At 40.0% G+C, this 21,485-nt stretch overlaps 1 protein-coding gene across 1 annotated transcript; it reads left to right on the forward strand.

Annotated features, from left to right (window-relative positions):
- Positions 1 to 1,340: 1,340 nt before the first annotated feature.
- LOC147863614 (syntaxin-52-like) lies at positions 1,341 to 6,669 on the forward strand. The gene is made up of 6 exons (XM_087320190.1): positions 1,341 to 1,522; positions 5,038 to 5,115; positions 5,219 to 5,328; positions 6,110 to 6,210; positions 6,312 to 6,356; positions 6,434 to 6,669. The coding sequence occupies exons 1-6, from the start codon at positions 1,464 to 1,466 to the stop codon at positions 6,563 to 6,565; spliced, it is 525 nt and encodes a 174-aa protein (XP_087176316.1). The 5' UTR covers positions 1,341 to 1,463; the 3' UTR covers positions 6,566 to 6,669.
- The last annotated feature ends 14,816 nt before the right edge of the window (positions 6,670 to 21,485 follow it).

Below are 21,485 nucleotides of genomic sequence, written 5' to 3' on the forward strand. Positions count from 1 at the left end.
CTTGAGACTTGCTTTGCAAACTTGATACACAAGGCAATGAGATATCAATAGAAATCTCTATATAATGCTTGATATGTGTTATGACGATGTCAATTTTTCCATGCTTCCTATGAACATGCTAGAACGATACGTTCAATCCTATTTTATTTCCTTCATTGGATCCATTAGAGTGTGATCCCTCATATTTGTGGACTATGAATATTTACATATCCATGCATTGAACTAGATGTCCATATTTTCTTTATCTAATTGATCAACCTAAGCTCTTTGCATGACTAGTTCCTCATTATTACTCGCTTCCAAAATGCATTTTACAGCTTTGCTCGATTACTCTTATACCCTCAATGAGACAAACCAACTCATGAGTTGATTATTCATAGATTCATAAGTTCAACATCGTGTAAAGATCACTTGGCAATAAAATTGTGTAAGTGCAAATTCAAGCACTATCAAGAACTTTGCTCAACTAGTTTTTATTTATTCCGATAGTACCTTACATGCATGTTGTTTTACCTCATCCTTATCTTCCTACTTTGTTGAAGACGTTGGGACACGTTACATTGCATCACATGCCTTCTTAGTGTTGATTTAAGTTTGTTGATGCTTGACATTATCATCTGCTTCCAAGCATAGGTGGATGTTGGTGAAGAACCCTTCTCTAAAGTCTAGTCTCAAGGGAAACTAAAGTTCAAGCGTCACACCATGATTTCTTCGTGGCTTTGACGAGTTATTAATGGTTAATGACTCCTTGTGATATTGATTTACGATCACAATCATGATTACACATCTCCATCATTCTCTCCTTTGCGATACGATCTTCGTGTCGTGATTGTGATTACCATTCAATCACATTCATTGCTGTCGATGGGTTGCATCAAGCAAAGGTGGTTAGTTGTCAACATATCATACCCACCCTAAATAACAATATATTGTCTGATGTGCTATTGCTTTAATCACATTCTACTCACAATGCAACTCATTGGCCGAGACATGATGGAAGAGAAGGGATGTTGGTCCCTCATTAGATCTTAGTTGTGCCTTTCAATGTCTATACCCTTGTCACTTATTCGTGAGCCGATAATATATAACAACACATCGCCAAGAAGGGAACACTTCAGATCTAAAGTAGACATATATATGTTGAATTTTAATAGTAGCCGGAGATGACAAATTACAATACAATGCGGAGTGTGTAATGTTTGATTTTGCACAAAAAAAACACTTCAAATTCTTCAATGTTAGAATGATGTATCATGTAATAATGTACATATACATATGTATGGATTATTAACTAACCTCTTTTATCACGCATAAGTGGTCTCTCTCTCTCTCTCTATAAGACTAAACGAGAGACAGACAGACAGACAGACAGAGAGTAAGCGACCTCAAAGTCCAAGGGATCGTACAAAGCCCTTAACCTTTTCTGATAAATCTCCTCCTCCTCCTCTCCTACTGCCTTCGCCATGGCTAACAATGAAGATCCTGTTATTTTCGGTGTTTGGCAACATCCATCTCGTTCCAGGTAAGGCCAAACGTAATCATGTACGACTGGATTCACCTCTCTCTCTCTCTCTCTCCGTGTTAGGTGTAAAATAGATTAAGATTTCCACTATAGATTGGCCTGAAAGCAGGGTTTCACCCATAGGTAGGTCTCAAAATCAAGGTCATTATTGATAATTCTGGAATCACCGTTTCTACTATAGACAGGTCAGAAATTAGGGTTTCTATTGCAGGAAATCTAATTTCTTTTCCCTTTCCTTCTTTTTTTATAATTGTGTACATATTAAAGGTAGGGTTTGATTCTATGGTCTCGGTGCCGAGGTTTCTTTATTCATTTAATAAACACAGTTATGGTTTTCGATCCTCATAGAAGTAGATAAATTCATTTTCTTTTAATTTCTACACATCACTGGTGTTTTCTCATAATTTCCTAGTATCTTCCTTTGCTTTCCTATTATTTTCTCATATTTTCCTATTAGCATAGAAAAAGAAAACATTTGATGGGATGTGGAAAGTGAATTTGCGGAGCCATGTTTTAGGAACAAAAACCTAGTGTGTGCTGAACAACGAACTAAAAGAATATGAAGAATTCTTTGTTATAGAGAATTCAACATCACACCCATGGGTGTCATTCATTGGAAAAACGTTAGGGAGTATGTCTCCATCTGAAGCTTCCATTATCATGGTGGACGAAAGCCGGGAAAATGTAGATTTGGCAAAGAGGATTGTACCCATGGATACGTACTAGAACGTGTGCACATTTATTTTTAATTGAAAACAAACACATTGTGATAAAATAATATCAACTATGTGCTTGAGAAGATCACGGGTTCATGAAATTAGAAGCAAAAGGTGAAAAGCAACTTCAATATGTAAGGGGAAAAACAAAACAAGTCAACAATCCACCATCCAAACTAATTTTCAATCAGGAAATGAGGGAATGTCTGGATGAATGCATTGTTAAAAAGATAAAGGTGTAGAAGGGGCAAACTAACTTCCATTGACAGAAGTCACATGATCTGATTATGGGACAATAAAATAAAGAGTCTTCAAACCCGTGATTAATTTTATTTGTGTCTAATGTTGGACAAGGTACTTGGTGGTAGGTCCAAATTCAGGTGAATACATTATTGTGGTCCCAAATTAGACGATGGGAGATTGAAGTATATGGAAATAAGGGAATTCACTTCAAGTATGCTGCTTGCTTCTCAGGGGCATTCTCACCTTACTCTGATTGGTCTATTGAATATATAGTTCGGTGGCATTATAGACATACAACAGGGTCGATGATGGTGACAAACAACAAGTTACAATTATAGTTTCAATTGGATGAAGAAAACCCTCTCTCTGTTTCTATCTATCTTTTATTATGCATATGAAGTAACAGTGCTCTATTATATGTTGCATTTCCTTTCTTGATTTTGCTGGCGACTAGGAAGTGCAAGAATAGAATGTGCTTGGAGAATGTGGGTGTGTTTGAACCCACATAAATTAAGGCGTGAAATCTCATTAAAGAAGTTTCATACCTCAAACTATCAATGGGGGTATGGCTAGAGGGTGTGGAGCCATGTTGGCTAGACAAAAAAATCTACCACAAAATGCTGGGCATAATGTGGATCTTCCTTCCCTTAGGCTCATTTGTACCTCTCCACTCAAATGATTATCTTCATGGGCGTCAGAGCTAGTTCTGTTTGATTTCAGTGAGATTAGGGTATACATTGTCCGATTAGCAGCCTTAATTACATAGTTGAGCTACTAAGTAGTGACATTAAGCCCAAATTTATCATTCCCATTCTCTCCATGCAGAAGAACCTATGCGGCATAGACGCTGCACGAACCTTTGATGATGGATGACAGTGCACCATGTGATCAAAATATCGCAGAATGGACAATATGACAAGATAACTTGTCGTAAGCAAAGTCCAATTTACACAAGTGTTCTCCATATCGGTTGTTGATTTTCGTTCTGTTACTCTCTCTTTCTCATCATTACTTTATTGACCTCATTGCATCTTTAGTTTTCTCAATGCAATTTATGGGAAATTATCCTCCAACTAAGAAATATGTTTCTAGGATGATTAGAAACACCTTAAGTCATACAAGGAACAATCATGTAGCATTTGTCTAGCTCACCATCTAGGTAACTGTGACAGGACATGGGTGGACAGCAATCAGGTAGATACATTTTCTCCAGTCTGACGTGTTTGTTTTCCATCACTATCAAGTACAATGGTGTTGGTGTAGAAGATGACAGTGTTTTTTTGTTATAGCATATCAAGTTGTTGCAAATCATGATGACAGGGGTGCTGGTGTGAAATGATCGAGATAATTGACATCTCATGGGAATTGCACAAATGTTCAAACAATATACCTCATTTGGCCAATAAAAATCAGTGCTGGTGTATAGCAGTGTTTTTTTTGCTTTAGTGGATCAAGTTTTTGCAAATCATAATGAAGCGTTGCTGGTGTGAAATGACTACGATAAATGGCATTTCATGGAAATTGCACAAATGTTCAAACAATGTGCCTCGTCTGGCCAATACAAATCAGTCTGCATGAATCAATGCTAGTTCTTTTGACCTTTGTGATTTGTGAAAACTTTCTCATCAATGTCAAGGATTCTGGATATTTTCATGTTTGTATTGTAAGGTCTGGTTGATAAGTACTTCAACTTACATCGTATATTCATATATTTGCATCCACCACTTTATGGTTCGGCTCATTGTCAGGAGGCAACGTAATAGAAATTAGAGACAAATCGTATTTGTATTCATAATGGGATACGTTTCGGCAATTTAGATTTGATTAGTTCTCAGATAAATAGTGTAAATAATCATGGCCTTATTCATCCTTTTCAGAGTTAAATCCTCACAAATATTCTGAGACACCTTGTCTTGAAATATTAATGTTAATGCTATTCTAGAATGGAATGAAATGTACATTTGCGTTTTGTGAGAAACTACTGCAGCAATTCGTTTGAACTTCATGCCTTTGTTTTCCAAGGTTTATCTTCAAACATCTTTGTTTTCAAATAAATATGTTGAAAGAACATTGACGTCCCTCAGTCCTTTTTTCTATGTGAACAAAGTAGTTTGGAATCCTCACAAATATTCTGAGACGCCTTGTCTTGAAATATTAATGTTAATGCTATTCTAGACTGGAATGAAATGTACATTTGTGTTTGTGAAGAGCTACTGCAGCAATTCATTTGAACTTCATGCCTTCGTTTTCCAAGGTTTATCTACAAACATCTTTGTTTTCTCTTTTTCATCTGAAATTCATAAATACGATAGTGGGCAAAGAAGGGATTATTTTTCTCTATCCACTCTATCTGATGAATATTATTGTGGCACATATGGTTGATTGTTTAGCATCGTACTGCCAAATATTACATGAATTACAAGTCGCATGGACTGTTTATGGAATCATTGATCGAAACATTTTTGTTCTATAATTTCATGTCGTAAACATTGAAACATGGGTGTGGTGGCATAGAAAATAAGTGGGAAATTTGAATTAATTGGTAATTGCTTGCAGAAAAGAGGAAATAAGAAATGGACACGTTAAGGTAAATCAAGTAAATCCAAGACTTGATTCCTCTCGAGACTCAGATAGGTAAGAAATTGCCTCACCTTAAAGTCTTTCTTTTCTAAAATCTGAAATGATTTGATGAAATGTTTGGTGGTTCCATTTCTTATTATCCTGAGGGGATATATAGTAAAAGAAATATCTTGCGGCAAGATGGACAAGAAAAGCTCCGAGAAAGCACTCGGACTTTAGGAGTAAATAACTCTGGACTCATTGGGCTCCAAAGGCAGATCATGAGAGGTATATGCGTTTAAAGTAAAACCTATCTTATTGTATCTTCTTCTATTAATTACCAATAAAGAAACACTGAAAGCGAGTCTAGTCTTTGGGGCCAATAAGGTGTCAACATGTTCAGGAGCAATCTAGCTTCCTTGATGTGCAATTGAGTTCTAGTGAATCCAAAATCTTTAGGATGTGTTTCTTTGTTTATATGAGAGTTTTCCAGTGGTGAAATCCTAGGTCAATTGCTGGCTTGATTTGGTGTTTTACTACCCTCTGTAAGTTCCACTGGCCATTTTCACTACATCTTACTTTTGGGTCATAATCTCATATATGCTTTCATTTTCTTACCAATGTGATCATTAGATGTAATCATATTTGTTAAGCTTCTGCTTGATCATTAATGATCTCAAATGCACCCATACACGTGTTGGAAAATAGGAAATATATGAGGGTAGGGAATGCATGCAATTCACGCGTTGGGAAGAATATGGCAATAAGTATGAACACCTTATTGAAATCTGTATACCCTCACTCCACTTCTATAAATAGAGTGAGGAACTCACTGTTTGAAGAACAAGAATGATATCTACTATGTGCAAGTACTTCCCTTTCTTATTATTGAGAACTGAGGAGCGCATAGGTGTAAGAACATTTATGCATAATATCTATCTAATAATACATGCAGCTGTTGGATAACTTAGTATGTTTCCTTCTCTAATTCATTTGCTATTCTCTCTTGTGCATAGTAGCATTTTTCAAGTTTCAATATTGTCGATTGTCTTTATCTTATATGACACAGAACAGGATGAAGATATTGCAAAGCTCGAAGAAACGGCACTCAGCACAAAACATATCGCATTGGCTGTGAATGAAGAATTGGATCTGCATGCAAAGCTTCTGGTAATGTTATATTTCAAGACCACGAGTCAGCGAATGACTTATAATTGTGAAATTCAAGCAAGGTCTTAAAAGAAAAGTTCTTTTTATTTGTCTTCCCATAGGATGAACTCGACCAAGATGTTGATGTCACTAACAATAGGATGAAGGTTAGTGTTTGCATGAATTTTCTGCAAATTATATAACAAAGTATATTTTCTAAATTTATTGTGTGATTTGTGTATAGGTTGTGAATCGTCGGCTTGCATTTTTGAGCAAGAAAATGAGCAGTAATTGTTCATGCATGTCTGCTGTATTGATGATCTTTGTTATTGTCTTGCTTGTACTGGCAATATTTTCTATTTTAAGATATTTGTAATAAATAATGGTTTTTGGGTATTTTCTTTAAAATGGACTCATTTTGTATCATGAAATATAAAATATTTCAAATGCACTTAAATTTGAATAAAGGTTATTTTTGCATTTTTTGGGGTATTGGACAATCAATAACACTTATAGCCGTTTGTTGTTCACTTGTTTAGGGCTTATCCATGAATACATATGAACCATTTGTAAGGTTGAATCACATAATAAAAATTATAAATAATTGGCCCATTGGTTTATAAAATCTCTATACATTTGTAGCATCTTGTTAATCCTACATGCATACTCCACCAATTCTTTGTCCAAATCTTCTTTCTTCTTTTAGGCTTTGATCTACAAAAACTAGACTCAATTTCCATTCTGCATCACACATGGAATATATCCTTAAATCTTGACAATGTCTTGGAACCATTAAAATCTATAAATTATGTTTTGAAACCCCTAAAATCTGTAAATTAAGTTTTGCAATTGTCTCTACAAGCTCATTGCTAGCTATAACTTATCGTAACTGATAAATTCATTGTCCATTTCAAATAACATATGTATGAAAGAGACTTGTAAAGAGTTTCACAATACATTACAAAACAAGGTAAAACTTCTTGGGTTGTTTTGGTTATGGGCAGGTACATGCAATGAGGATTAGTTCTACAAATGTATGCAAAGCTTATGCATTCTTTGACTCTTCTATGACCACCACAATATATTGGCCATCTTTTACCTTGTCCTTGATGAAACTTGGTAGAACATGCCCTTGCTAATCCATGATGGGGTTTGCTTGCTATATCCATTGAAAATCATTGTTAGAGAATCTCTAATCAATAAATTAAGGGAGGATACCAAAAATATTCGAATGAAATGGATTCTTAATGTAATAGATATATAACGCCTTTCCTCTTGCCTAACACCTTGCATTATCCTCTCTTCTTTTTTCTTAGGTCATTCAAATACTCTTCTCTTTGGATGTTCATCGACTGGTTACACAATAGCATCAAGGTCACAACACTAAGAGAACCCAAGTTCAATGCTTTCCCATATATCACATGCCTTGATGTCAACATATAGTTTGTATCTTGTGGAAACTATAATCTCTCTTGATGTCACCTTCCCTCTTAGAAAGTTTCAAATAGCTTGGCCTTGGGGTCCCACCAATCATAGATGGAATGAAGACGGTACTCATTGCTTGGTAGTGGGAGAAAAAACTTGTCGACCATGCACAAGTGTGGGAGTCAAACTATTGCACTTTGATACAATGTGTTGCATTCAACCACATTTGAGCTTGCTTTCCACACATTATCAATCTAGTCCACTTCCTGCACACATTCCTCTCACAATCACAATATTTATAAAAATTATTGGACATCAAAAGCCACTAATCAATTCCACATATACTATGTGAAATGATTCACTTTGGGAGTCATATTTGACCTCTAAGGATGATAATAAAACCTATCAATCTATCTCAATGGTTTTCTCTCAATCTTATAGGGAAGTGTTTGAGAACCTTATATATTGAGATCTTTGTTACAATTTCAATATTAGAAGTATCAAGTTATTGTAAGATGATATCCATGGAGTACCACAACAAGACGTATGCTTTACAAGCTATTTCTCCTCATAGTTGTTGTTATGTAAGATAGTCTTATCTTTATGTACCATGAGGATGAGGCATATTTCTATTATCATGTGCAATTGGGGCTTCAATCACATAAATGACACACATTTACTAAATGTTTCCTCTTTGTATTCCTTCATATATTGATATATGTTTGGTGTCAATTCATGGATAATTACAATGCTTAGTCGTAAAATTCTTGAACATTTTTTGGAAAATAAAATTTTAAAAATTAAAAAATTCTTGAACATTGAAGGTACTCGATTCCACATATACTATGTGAAAATGATTCTCTTTTGGAATCATACTTGGCCTTGAAGGATGATAGTAGAATCTATCTATCTATCTCAATGGGTTTTTTGCAAAATCATATAAGTTAATGTTTGACAATCTTAGATATTAGAAGTTCATATAAGTTCATGGTACCATTTGAGTATTAGAAGAATTGGGTTCTTTTTTTTTTCCCAAAATGAAGCCACTTTCCCATTAGTTAGGAAGGATTATTACAAAAAGACTGTACACGGGGCTTATATACAAATCGGGAAATCTCCCTCAGAAGAATCGGGTTCTTGTTTGATAATATCCATGGAGTACCACAACAAGTTGTAGGCTGAAAATAAAATTGCTTTGTTTGTTATGTTGCCCAGGCTTTACGAACAATTTGTCTTTAAAGTTGTCTTTATGTCATATAGCCTTATCTTTATGTAACCTAGTGTTAAGGCATATTTCTATTATCCCATGGAGTTGGGCTCCATTTTCATAGATGGCACAAATTTACTAAATGTTTCTTCTTTTTATTCCTTCCTAAATTGATATATGTTTGGTGCCAATTCATGGATAATCACATGCCACACAAATTTGACACAACTATGCATTTCGATGGCCACTCCCCATTGATACATATCATTTTAAGATTTGTATTATAAAATTACATACACATGTTTGATGCCAATGGAAGGATAAACACATGGTCCAGACTTATAATTCCTTAAAAAGCTGATTCAAATTCTCGAATTGAAAGGTAATTTTAGAAATTGGCAAGCTTGCTAAAAATTGCATTAAAATAAAAATATGTAATAATGTATTTGATTTTCTCACCCCCATCCCACAAGTTGTGATTGACACAAACACATTCATATTCAAATCCTAAATTATAATACATATTTAATACACAAATGCAACGATAAAAGATCGATCACATGGTCCACACACAAGTTTGACACAACCACTCAATCTTTTGGTAGAGATATCTCGACAATCACCATCTAAGAGAAACAATAAAAAGAGTCACATGGTCCCCGATCAAGAGTTGTATCCAACAAACTCTATTCGCTAACAACTTTCCTAGTGAAGGCCACATGTTTTGAAGGAGTGGGAAGTAGAAAGTATATCCTTCAAAAAAAAGGTGGGGCCTACTTTCACGAAACACCAATAAAAATGGGAGCTTGGATCTCAAAGTTTCTTATGTGCATTGTATATTGATAAATAAGTTTAATTAAATAATAATAATTGTTGTTATTATCATGGGGAGTAAAACAATTAATGGTCTTTTAATTCTTCTTCTTCTCTCCATTTCCCTCTTCTTTTCCTTTTGTGCTTGCAATAATATGGATGAGAGAAACAAAGAAGTCACTATGACACAAGCACTTGTGTCAATCCTTGATGAACCGAGAATCACCACCTTAGGTAAATGTACTCTTCCAATATGGCATTTGTTATTGTTCCTTATGTTATTCCATTACTAAGGTTGCTTTCTGCTACCACAAATTAGTTCATATATTACTTAAGCTCAACTTACCAATGTCTTTAAGTTAATCGGTTTAGACCCCGTGCAATTTGTTAAGCTCGCTCAGTCATTAAGATGCTCCTTCCTTAACTTCTCAAGGTTTTGTTGAAAATCTCTCATGGTTCTTCAGTATCTTTATAGATTGTTTGCTATCATTGGTACATTAACAAGCTCGATTCATCAACATAGTTGCAATTAATCTCCTGAGCTCATATAAACATGATGACATTACTATTAATCATTGTTAATGAGCTCAATCTGTTTGACTTATAATTAACATCATTGTAAAACTCATTAAGTGGTGTTGTCATCCTAAAGTTCATTAAATATTTATGTGAAGGGTTAATGCTAGTTCAATATTGATTACATTTTATTACATTTTCTATTATAAGTGCCCTTACTTTTTATTTGATCTAATGGTGATTGTATATTAATAACTAGATTTTAACATGTGAGGACTCTAGCTTGTCTTCTTTATGGTATTACTTGCTGGTTAGTTCAAAAAGCTATGAGTAATAAAGATAGTTCTTAACTACTGATTTTATGCAAAATGATTTGGGTCTAAATCAAATCCCTATGTCTTGTATTTTATTTTTGCCAGCATCAAGTGACACTAAATCTAAACTAAATGATAAACCCGGCAAAAAATCTTCTAAATGCACCTCAAAGAAATGCAAGTGTAAAAAGACCAGCAAGAAATTCTTGTCTAAATGTTCTAGTGCAACCACTCACGTCATAAGTTGGAGTCTTTCATTGTTTGCAAGTACCTTGGTTCTCTATACTCTCTTCTTTTGAGTAGTGCCATGTCAAAATGTGAGAAGCTAGGTATGACTTCGATACCATGATTCAATATTAGTTCAATCATGTATTATTTCACACTAATTGTGCTACAAGTTGGTTTTCAAGCTCCTTCCTCAACTTATCATGTATGTACTATGGAATTTGTGATGCAAAACACAAGTTCCGGTCATAAATATTGAAATTACGTGGACCCAAAGGGTAAGTGTGATTGAGACCTCAATTATCGAATACATTCATTCACATGTTCTAGCCATTGCTTTATTTTAACTTGTGTGCTTTTCTAGAACGATCTCACTTTTTGTGATGTTTTTCATTTGCTTTTTGAAAAACAATACATTCGAGTGTGGTTTGGTGGCAAATCCATTGTATATGTAACCATTGTAAAGAGGAAAAATGATTTTCATTAAATACTTTTTTCTATTAGGGATATTATTAGTATTTTGAAACTATAGGGGCAGTATGTAGACTTGATATTGTCCCCTTTGTAAATTGCTTATTAAAAAGAATCTCCTAATAGTTATAATGACATTCATCGTTCGATCGGCCTTGTATATTTAGCTTGGTAATTCATCCACAAGCAACGATAATGCATTCAAATCAGCCAATGATGAAGAGAAGTTACATTAGCATTCTCAACTTATTTGATAGATGCCCATTACAAGCTTGTTCCTATTCAACTTATATATGGTGTACTTCCATTTCAATATCAGAGCTGATTCCCTTAGAATCTACAACATGATTAAACAAAATCAACCCTATTGGTCATGAACCATATTAGCCAACAATTTGGAGACTCGGTGAATGTATAAGAGTGACCATTTTGATGAAGCATCTATAAGACATCTAAATAGCCATGATTTATTTGATACAACAATGAATGCTAAATTTGAGCTTTGTTTCATAGGAGCGGTTTCCAAATTTTTATTTCAACTTTTAATGCATTTGGAGGATTTTGATTCCGCTTAATTTTCTATAGAATTCGTTCTATATGCATACCCTTAATATAACTATATAATAATAAGACATATATGTAATACCCTTAACCCTTGAGTACACATATTTTGAATAGCATCCTTTTTTCCCAAAAAGTGACAAACCTTTATAGAACTCGAGCTTCAAATAATTTTTAGAAAAGAGCAAACTTCTGAAATTGTCCTTGTGAAATATACTACAAAGCAAGTTTTTTTCCAAACACTTGCTCAAGTGAGGACAATGCAGTAAATGTAGTGTGCCGCAATGCGATATTTTTTTATAAATTTTCAAAGTCAGTAACTAAGCCACCATGGCCTCAAAATGCAAATAAGAACAATACAAGTCCTTTTAAGATATTACATATGGTTGATTCATAACCAAGAACAAGAGTTAATACCCATACAATTATAATAAGTCTCCTTCTAGAGGTGTATGATGTTCATTAATTTCAATCCAATGAAAGCCATGACCATGTTTATTTCTAACATATGCTTATGTAAACTTACCATTATTATAATAGTGTGTCAACCATGTCAATCACTATACAATGAATGTAAGATATGTTAAATCATTAGCTTATATGACCTAATCACTCAAAGTTGCCATGTTGATATCATTCAATTGGTAAATATGATAGAGAAACATTGACATCATTCCAATTCAAGTTTTCATGGATATGCTATAATCAAGGTAAATCTCACTATTTTATGACAAGCATGAGAGTTGGGAAATAGTAACACCATTTGAAGAGCACATGGAATTGCTAATCTCGTAACTGAGATGCCATTTCAAACATTAGGAATGTTATGATTAATTGTTCTTTTTCCTTAGATAAATTCCCTTAATTGCATATAGCCCATGTGGATCAAGGGCCATCATTATAATGTGTACATATGTTGTGGTCCACTTAACCTTGTTTATATGTGTCCTACATGTTTGTGTGTGTGTGTGACATGTACATTTGAGTTGTTTGTCACTTTCCATGAGTGGTGTTTTATTACAAGACCTTTGCTATCTTTTTTGCATGGATGATTCTTTGGGCAATTTGTTGGAATTGACAATAGGCAATATGGACATTGCTTACGCTCAACATAAATTTGGGCACGCAACATCCTATCCATATTGCATATTCTACAAGATGACAATCACCCCCTTTATGTTTGTTGCACTTCTTGTGACATCAACAAGAACAAGAATTCTTATTTTTTAATGTTCTAATCTAGTATGTAAATTAATCTTTGCAAGTTAAGACATGGATAGCAAAGTTTCTATTTGTAAATAATGCATGCCTGAAAACAAACATGTGTGTACAATGATATAGAAGTAATTATAAATGATGTTAGGTCATATTTGTGACATACACTAAACTTGGACCTATCAAATAATCTCTAGATTCACACTTTATACATTGGGAAATTAACCCCAATAACAACATACAAGAAAACTAGGTTGGTATATTTTATACAAGAAGACAAACATGTTTGGCTATATCTCTATCATAGTCCAAAGTGACATAGAGAGTATCACTTATGGACTAAAGTGAAGCACTTTCATGGTATGGGGAGTTTATAAGGGAATCGTGGATTTCAACAATTTTATTTATGAAATATACGAGCCTTAAGGCATTTTAATTCAACACTAGTTGTGAATTTCTCAATTGAACTAAAGTGAAGCATTTTCATATCGTGCTTGAGTTTATAAGTGATTCTAGATGTTCGAATGTTTTACTTCTGGAATACAAGAGCCATCTTGTAAATTATACATCTCTCTTTGAGTTCTAGATTTTGTCGTGCCCTTTTGTGGCTTTGGGCATATAACTTATTCTATAATTTCTTTATTATTTTGTCGAGTATTTGATGTTCTCTTGTTTTTGACATTTTGATATTTTGTTCACGTTGAAATCCTCTTCTTCAATTTCGAACTATTTTTTTCTTTAATATGGAGGATATAAAACGTCAAGCAATAGTTTATGTCTGGGAGCCTTAGGTGTTGAGTGTCATGAAAGGGTGGAATGAGGCTAAGTACTACGAGAGAGCAAGAGCATAAGCAAGATCACAAGATTGTCATGGACAAGTAGATGAGGCTCAATATTAAGAGATAACGGGAGAGAGAGCATAGACAAGAGAACAGGCAAGAGAGAGAGAGAGAGAGAAAAAAAAAGACAAATGAACAAGAACTGAATTATGATTTCGTAACTAGTGTTGTTCACCTTGATTGTAATCAAGGTGGTGCACTCCAGTATTTATACAAGAATGTGGAGGTATGCATGAAAGCTAGAAGACTTCCAGAGAGTACATGAAGATGCATGCTCTAGAAGGTTCTTGAAAGTTCTAGTGATCAATCTATAATGAAATAAGTTGAATCTTATATAATACAATAATGTGTAGATGGATATAGCTCAATTGGTATTATATGTTGCCCAATAAGACCAGAAGGTCATGGGCTCAACCCCCACCATTCCATGTGGCATCTTGTCTATGACATTGAGCCATATAAAGGGGATTATTAACTCTTTCATTACGACAATGATGAGGCCAAGTTGTCGTTATTCAACAACCAATGTATATAACATGAGGTAATACTCAGATGTATGGAACAACAATGGTATTTTATGTTTGTCTCATTTCCTTGGTTTAGGGGTGGTCGACGTGGTTAAGCACCCTTAATCCATTATTCTCCTTTATCTCTTATTATTTTCTCATCACTAAATTGATCCCTGATAGACTAGATATTCATAACTTGTTGTGGGATATGGTCTAACTAGAGTTCGACTCTTTTGGAAGACGCCAATGCGTAGACATACTCAAGTTTTAGAAGAAAAGCTATAAGATAGTGGAATACATCATATGGATGAATCTCCACCAAGTTACCCACATATTCTCTGACGGGAACCCAATGTTCCTTATGCGCAACGCTCGGCCACAACCGAGATTCTTTTCATACACAGAAAACGGGAAATAGAACACGACACAAAGAGGAAGACAAATACACAGGAGGTTTACGTGGAAAACCCCAAACTAGGGGAAAAACCATGGCAGCCCACGGGCTGCAAACTGTCACTATGTAAGAATGTACAAAACAGTGAGTTCACGGAGGCAACGACCTCGTGCTCACGATCTTCGCCACAAGCGGCGGTTTCAACAGAGGCAACGACCTCGTCTCTCTCTCTCTCTCTCTCTCTCTCTCTGTATAGTTGCGCACTCTCTCTTCTTCTTGCACCAACAAGAAAATTAACAATCAATCTATTAGTTTGCCCTAAGTCATATTTATACTAATATGACTTTTCGGCTATTTACAAATATATAGCCACAATGGGCTCTCAGAAACATATTTACGAATATGTCTCTTCCTCCGGTTCATACCGGGCCTGCACCATCCGGCTCTCCGTAGCCAGGTACTCCTCATCCGGTTCATATCGGGCCTGCACCATCCGGCTCTCCGTAGCCGGGTACTCCTCATCCGGTTCATATCGGGCCTGCACCATCCGGCTCTCCGTAACCGGGTACTCCTCATCCGGTTCATACCGGGCTTGCACCATCCGGCTCTCCGTAACTGGGTACTCCTCATCCGGTTCATACCGGGCCTGCACCATCCGGCTCTCCGTAGCCGGGTCCCTCTTCATACGGTTTCGGCCTCAGCCTATCGGCCTCGGCCGAGTTTGTTCATCGTCACTGATCTTCTCACTTCCCATCCGGAGGGACCTGTCTCCCAACAAACTCCCCCTTCACTCCGGCATGGGGTGTCTTACCAGTCCGATCCTCTTCCGGCATGCGTCCAGCTTGTCGGGTGTCAGCACTTTGGTCAGCATATCTGACCCGTTCTCGGCCGTGTGGATCTTCGTCAGTGCGAATTCCTGGTCATCTACTCTTTCCCGGATCTAGTGATACCTCCGCTGGATATGCTTCATCCGGGAATGGTAGGCCGCATTCTTAGCAAGGTGGATGGCACTTTGACTGTTGCAGTGGAGTCGGTATTCCTCTTGCCGGATACCGAGCTCTCCGATGAAGTCCTTCATCCATAATATTTCCTTGCCGGCTTCCACAGCCGCCATGTTCTCCGCCTCTGTGGTTGACAATGCAACCGTCTTCTGCAGCCTCGACTGCCACGAAACAGCTCCCCCTGCATATGTCATCACATACCCAGATGTAGACCGGCTGGTATCCACATCAGCCGACATGTCTGAATCGGTGAAACCGTCCAGTTGAGGTTTTTCGGAGCCAAATCGGAGACACATATTTGAAGTGCCCTTCAAATACCGGAGTATCCACTTGACCGCGTTCCAGTGCTCCTTGCCGGGGTTGCTCATAAACTGGCTCACCACTCCGACTGCGTATCCAATGTCCGGTCGGGTACAAACCATTGCGTACATCAAGCTCCCGACGGCAGAGGCATATGGGATCTTCATCATATCCGCCTTCTCTGCTTTCGTCTTCGGGCTTTGCTTACCGGATAGCCTGCAGTTTGCCGGAAGTGTCGATCCGACTGGTTTCGCTTCTGGCATGTTGAACCGGTGAAGCACCTTTGTCACGTACTTCTCCTGTGACAGCCATAATTGCTTCTTTAACTGGTCCCGAATGATGTGCATCCCCAACATCTGTCTTGCCGGACCCAAGTCTTTCATTGAGAAGGTTCGGTTTAGAGCCTTCTTCAGCATCCGTATTTTGACTTGGTCACGTCTGACGATCAACATGTCATCCACGTACAGGAGGAGTATCAGGAAGTCCCCTCCTTCGAACTTCTTAACAAACACGCAGTGATCAGCCTGCGTCTTGTGGTACCCTTGATCGGTCATGAAGGAGTCGAACTTCCAGTACCATTGCCGGGGAGCCTGCTTCAGTCCGTACAGGCTCTTCTTCAACCGGCATACCAGGTGCTCCTTCCCTTTCTCCACAAATCCTTCCGGTTGCTGCATGTAGATCTCCTCTTCGAGGTCGCCGTGAAGGAATGTCGTCTTCACGTCCAGCTGCTCTACCTCGAGGTCCATGCTTGGTGCTATACTCAGCACCGTCCGGATGGAGGTCATCTTTACTACCGGGGCAAATATCTCGTCGAAGTCCACGCCCTTCTTCTGTTGGAACCCCTTCACCACGATCCTGGCTTTGTATCTCGGGGGGTTGCCGGCATCTCCCGGTTTCAACTTGTACACCCACTTGTTTCGGAGTGCCCACTTTCCTTTCGGCAACTCCACCAATTCGTATGTATGGTTCTCATGCAGGGAATCCATCTCATCCTGCATGGCACTTAACCATTTTCGGTTGTGGGTGTCTTCCTTCGCTTCTTCGAAGCTTTCCGGCTCCCCCTCATCGGTCAGCAGAACATGCTCTGCATCCGGAAATCTCCGGGGCGCCCTTCTCTCTCTGAGAGGATATCTCCGTCTTCGGGCTTCGGTAACCGGCTCCTCCATTTGCTCTTCATCCGAATCCGATTCGGGGTCTTGGCCGGTTCCGGTCTCAGCTTCCTCTACCTCTTCTTCTGCCGGTTCGGTATCCTCACCGTAACCGGCTGGTTCCTCGAGTGCTAACCGGTCTCTTGCCGGTTGGATCTGCTCATCGTAGAGTCTATTCTTACCGGTCGACTTGGAGTTCATTATCTTCTTCTCCGACTCCCAGTCGGCGAGCGTCTTGTTCTCCATGAAGATAATATCTCGACTTCGGAATACCTTCTTGTTGACCGGGTCCCACACTCGGTAGCCGAACTCATCGTCATCGTAACCGAGGAATATGCATGGTCGGGTCTTTGGATCTAGCTTTCCTCTCCGGTCCTTAGCTACATGCACGTACGCGAGACACTCGAACACCTTCAGATGCCGGTAGGATACTTCCTTACCGGTCCACACTCTCTGTGGCGTGTCTCCGTCCAAGGGTACTGAGGGTGATCTATTAATCACATATGTCACCGTCGACAGTGCCTCAGCCCAAAACTTCTTGGGTAGTTTTGCATGCGCTAGCATACTCCAGACCCTCTCCATTATGGTTCGGTTCATCCTCTCGGCCAGTCCGTTTAGTTCTGGCTTCTTCGGCACAGTAAATTCGAGTCGGATTCCCTTCGAGCGGCAGTAATCCTCGAACTGCCCCCGGTACTCTCCTCTGTTATCAGCTCGAACCGCCTTCAACTTCCGGCTGGTTTCTCTTTCCACTCTTGCGTGGAGCTCTTTGAAGACGGATAACACCTGATCCTTCGTCTTCAACGGTGTGGCCCACAGCTTCCGGCTGTGGTCATCTATGAACATCACGAAGTACTGCGCTCCGGCATGTGACTTCGTGTCTACCTGACACACATCCGTATGCACCAACTCCAGTGGTGCATTACGTCTTATCGGTGGCCTTGGTCGGAAGGAGGTCCGGTTCTGCTTACTAGCCAGACAATCAGTGCACTTCTCTAAGTGCACGTTCTTCATTGGAATGAGGTTGTCGTCTGCAAGCCTCTTCATCCCCTTCTCGCTCATATGACACAGCCTCTTGTGCCACAACTCACCAGCAGTGTCGGATGCCACGTTCACTTCTTCCGGACATAACCGAGCATTCATCAGGTACAATGTGTTTACCTTCCGGGCCCGAGCCACAATCAGGCTCCCTTTGCTGAACTTCATGACACCGTTCCGGATGCTACCCGTGTAGCCTTCATCATCTAGCCGACCGGCTGATATCAGGTTCAGACGAACTTCCGGAACGTGTCGGACATGCTTCAGCAGCAACTTGCATCCGGTTGGTGTTGTCAACCACACGTCTCCTATGCTGACAATTCGGCATGTTCCTTCATTCCCCATCCGGACACGGCCGTGATCACCGGCTGAATAGGATGAGAAGCATTTCCGGTCCGGGGTAAGGTGGAACGACGCTCCGGAGTCTACCACCCAGGTCATCTCGTCGCCGGCAAGGTTTATCTCACACTCCTCGGTGATGAGCATCAACTCTTCTTCACTTGCCGCGATTGCCGTCGTTCCCTTCCGGTCTGGTCCCCTCCGGTCTTTACCGTTCCGGTCCGGGGTTTGCTTTGAATCGGTACCGTCGGTTTCCTTGTCTTTACGGAAATGCCGACAGTTCTTTTGGAAGTGTCCCGGCTTGCCGCAATAGAAGCAAGTAGGCCTTCCCCTTGACTTTGACCGTGTCCCCGACTTCTCCCGGTTCTGGGGACTACGGTTTCTCTGTCTTCCGCGTTCCGATTCGGTAAGAAGCGCTTTGGAGGCGGAGCTCGTATCTTTGTCTTTCCGACGCGCCTCCTCATCTAACAAACTCGACTTTACTCTTGCTAGGGATAACCGTTTTCCTTCCGGCCCGGCGTTGCCCAAAGTGACAACCAACGTCTCCCAGCTATCCGGGAGGGAACCGAGCAGGAGTAGCGCTAGTACCTCATCGGCGAGAGGTACTTCCAATGAAGTAGCCTGGTGGATCAACCCCTGGAAGGCATTCATGTGCTCCGCCATGCTGGAGCCATCTTGGTACCGGAGTCTTACTAGCTTCCGGAATACCGACACCTGATTGACAACATTTTTGTTCTGAAACATTATGCCGATCTTCTCCCAGAGCTCATGAGCCTTGCTCTCTTCATTGAAGTTGTTGTATAGGCTCATGTCGATGAAGCACCGTATGTACGCCGTTGTCTTCATGTGCATCACCTCCCATATCGCGGCGTCGATTTTGTCCAGTCTCTTGTCCCCAAACTGAACCGGCAGCCAGAGGTCCTTAACCACGAGCATGTCCCTCATCTTCGACTTCCACACTGAATAGTTGGAGCCGGTGAGCTTGAACATGCCGCCAAACGATTTGTCCATTTTTTTTTTTGTGTCAAACCTTGCTCTGATACCACTTGATGGAAACCCAACGTTCCTTATGCGCAACACTCGGCCACAACCGAGATTCTTTTCATACACAGAAAACGGGAAATAGAACACGACACAAAGAGGAAGACAAATACACAGGAGGTTTACGTGGAAAACCCCAAACTAGGGGAAAAACCACGGCAGCCCACGGGCTGCAAACTGTCACTATGTAAGAATGTACAAAACAGTGAGTTCACGGAGGCAACGACCTCGTGCTCACGATCTTCACCACAAGCGGCGGTTTCAACAGAGGCAACGACCTCGTCTCTCTCTCTCTCTCTCTGTACAGTTGCGCACTCTCTCTTCTTCTTGCACCAACAAGAAAATTAACAATCAATCTATTAGTTTGCCCTAAGTCATATTTATACTAATATGACTTTTCGGCTATTTACAAATATATAGCCACAATGGGCTCTCAGAAACATATTTACGAATATGTCTCTTCCTCCGGTTCATACCGGGCCTGCACCATCCGGCTCTCCGTAGCCGGGTACTCCTCATCCGGTTCATACTGGGCCTGCACCATCCGGCTCTCCGTAGCCGGGTACTCCTCATCCGGTTCATACCGGGCCTGCACCATCCGGCTCTCCGTAACCGGGTACTCCTCATCTGGTTCATACCAGGCCTGCACCATCCGGCTCTCCGTAACCGTGTACTCATCCGGTTCATACCGAGCCTGCACTATCCGGCTCTCCGTAGTCGGGTCCCTCCTCATACGGTTTCTGATCTTCTCACTTCCCATCCGGAGGGACCTGTCTCCCAACATTCTCTTCATGGCGAGGTGATTTGAACCCATTGAGCTTGCTTGTGGATTTTTATTTTGTTTTATTTTATTTTCAACAATGGTTTATATTATGTTTAAGGCGATTTACATGAAATTTCTGTTAGGATCGGAACTTGCCACAATTAGTTACTTGTTCGTATGTTCGCGTGCCAAGAATCGACAATGACAATGCACAGACAGAAAACTAAAAACTAAAAAATGAGACACGTATATTTAACGTGGAGTCGGTGCTTCTTCAAAAGTTCGAAACGTGACTCTCAACACTCGACTGAACCGTGCTCGATTCGAGCGAGGTTCTACTGTTTGTGAAATCGGTCGACTTGGTCGACCGGGAGAAGGTCAGTCTCCACTTGGAGACCGACGAAGGGCTCACGACTGACTAGGCCATGGTTAAAAGAGTTTGCAGTCGTTTCGATAAATGACGCAATTGAAATGACGTAGGGCCATCGGTGACAGGCCTAGCTGCCAGGAGGAAGCCGGAGGAACCGATTCCGACACGGTTGGAGGAAACACGGAGGTGGCTTGAGTCGGGCACGGTTCTGACCAATATGGTCAAGGGCCCATTCGGGGGGCAGCTTTGGAGGAGCCAATGAAGATGGTGCGCGATCTCCAGATCGCGCATGCTCGGAGAGATGGTGGGGGATAGTCACGTGACCGGAGGCCCCCGAACGACCAACAATGCATGTGGTGTGATGTTGTCGGCCACATTTAGTGTGATGCTGACGCACTTAGGATCAATGTAGTGTACCTATGGAACGGACGGGTGCACGTGTGCGAGACCAGGAAACCCCTAGAGCTGAACACCAGTTGGGGCAGAATGAAGAGGTTAATGGAGGAAGACGCGGCCTAGAACATCGAGGCCATTCACTACTCAGTGTCGGCAGGGATCCGGGTAGGCGGAGAGAAGGGCACCAGATTTGGAAGCAAGATCGGATTCTAGTCGCTCGTATTGGAAGGCATGTCGGGGGTAAGGCTACGGAAGGAAGAGGCAGACTGATGTCCTCATAGGGCGTGCTCAAGAGTGGGAAAAACCAGCGAAAGGGGGGGGGGGTCAAAATGTGTATATGCAACATGTGTGACACAAAGGCAATTAATTGTGCAGATGCAAAATAAAAGGGAAAAGAAAGGGTGGAAAGGATGT

This window comes from Azolla caroliniana, unplaced genomic scaffold (assembly GCF_043228905.1).
Source record: "Azolla caroliniana isolate FFs.n. ecotype wild unplaced genomic scaffold, voAzoCaro1.0.p SCAF_5, whole genome shotgun sequence".
Taxonomy (NCBI): domain Eukaryota; kingdom Viridiplantae; phylum Streptophyta; class Polypodiopsida; order Salviniales; family Salviniaceae; genus Azolla; species Azolla caroliniana.

Excerpts from the sequence above, each read along its gene's own strand:
- LOC147863614 (XM_087320190.1), top strand. The coding sequence starts at position 1,464 with ATGGCTAACAATGAAGATCCTGTTATTTTCGGTGTTTGGCAACATCCA. Across the intron at positions 1,523-5,037 it reads CAACATCCATCTCGTTCCAG|AAAAGAGGAAATAAGAAATG; the intron begins GTAAGGCCAAAC and ends AATTGCTTGCAG. Across the intron at positions 5,329-6,109 it reads CCAAAGGCAGATCATGAGAG|AACAGGATGAAGATATTGCA; the intron begins GTATATGCGTTT and ends TATATGACACAG.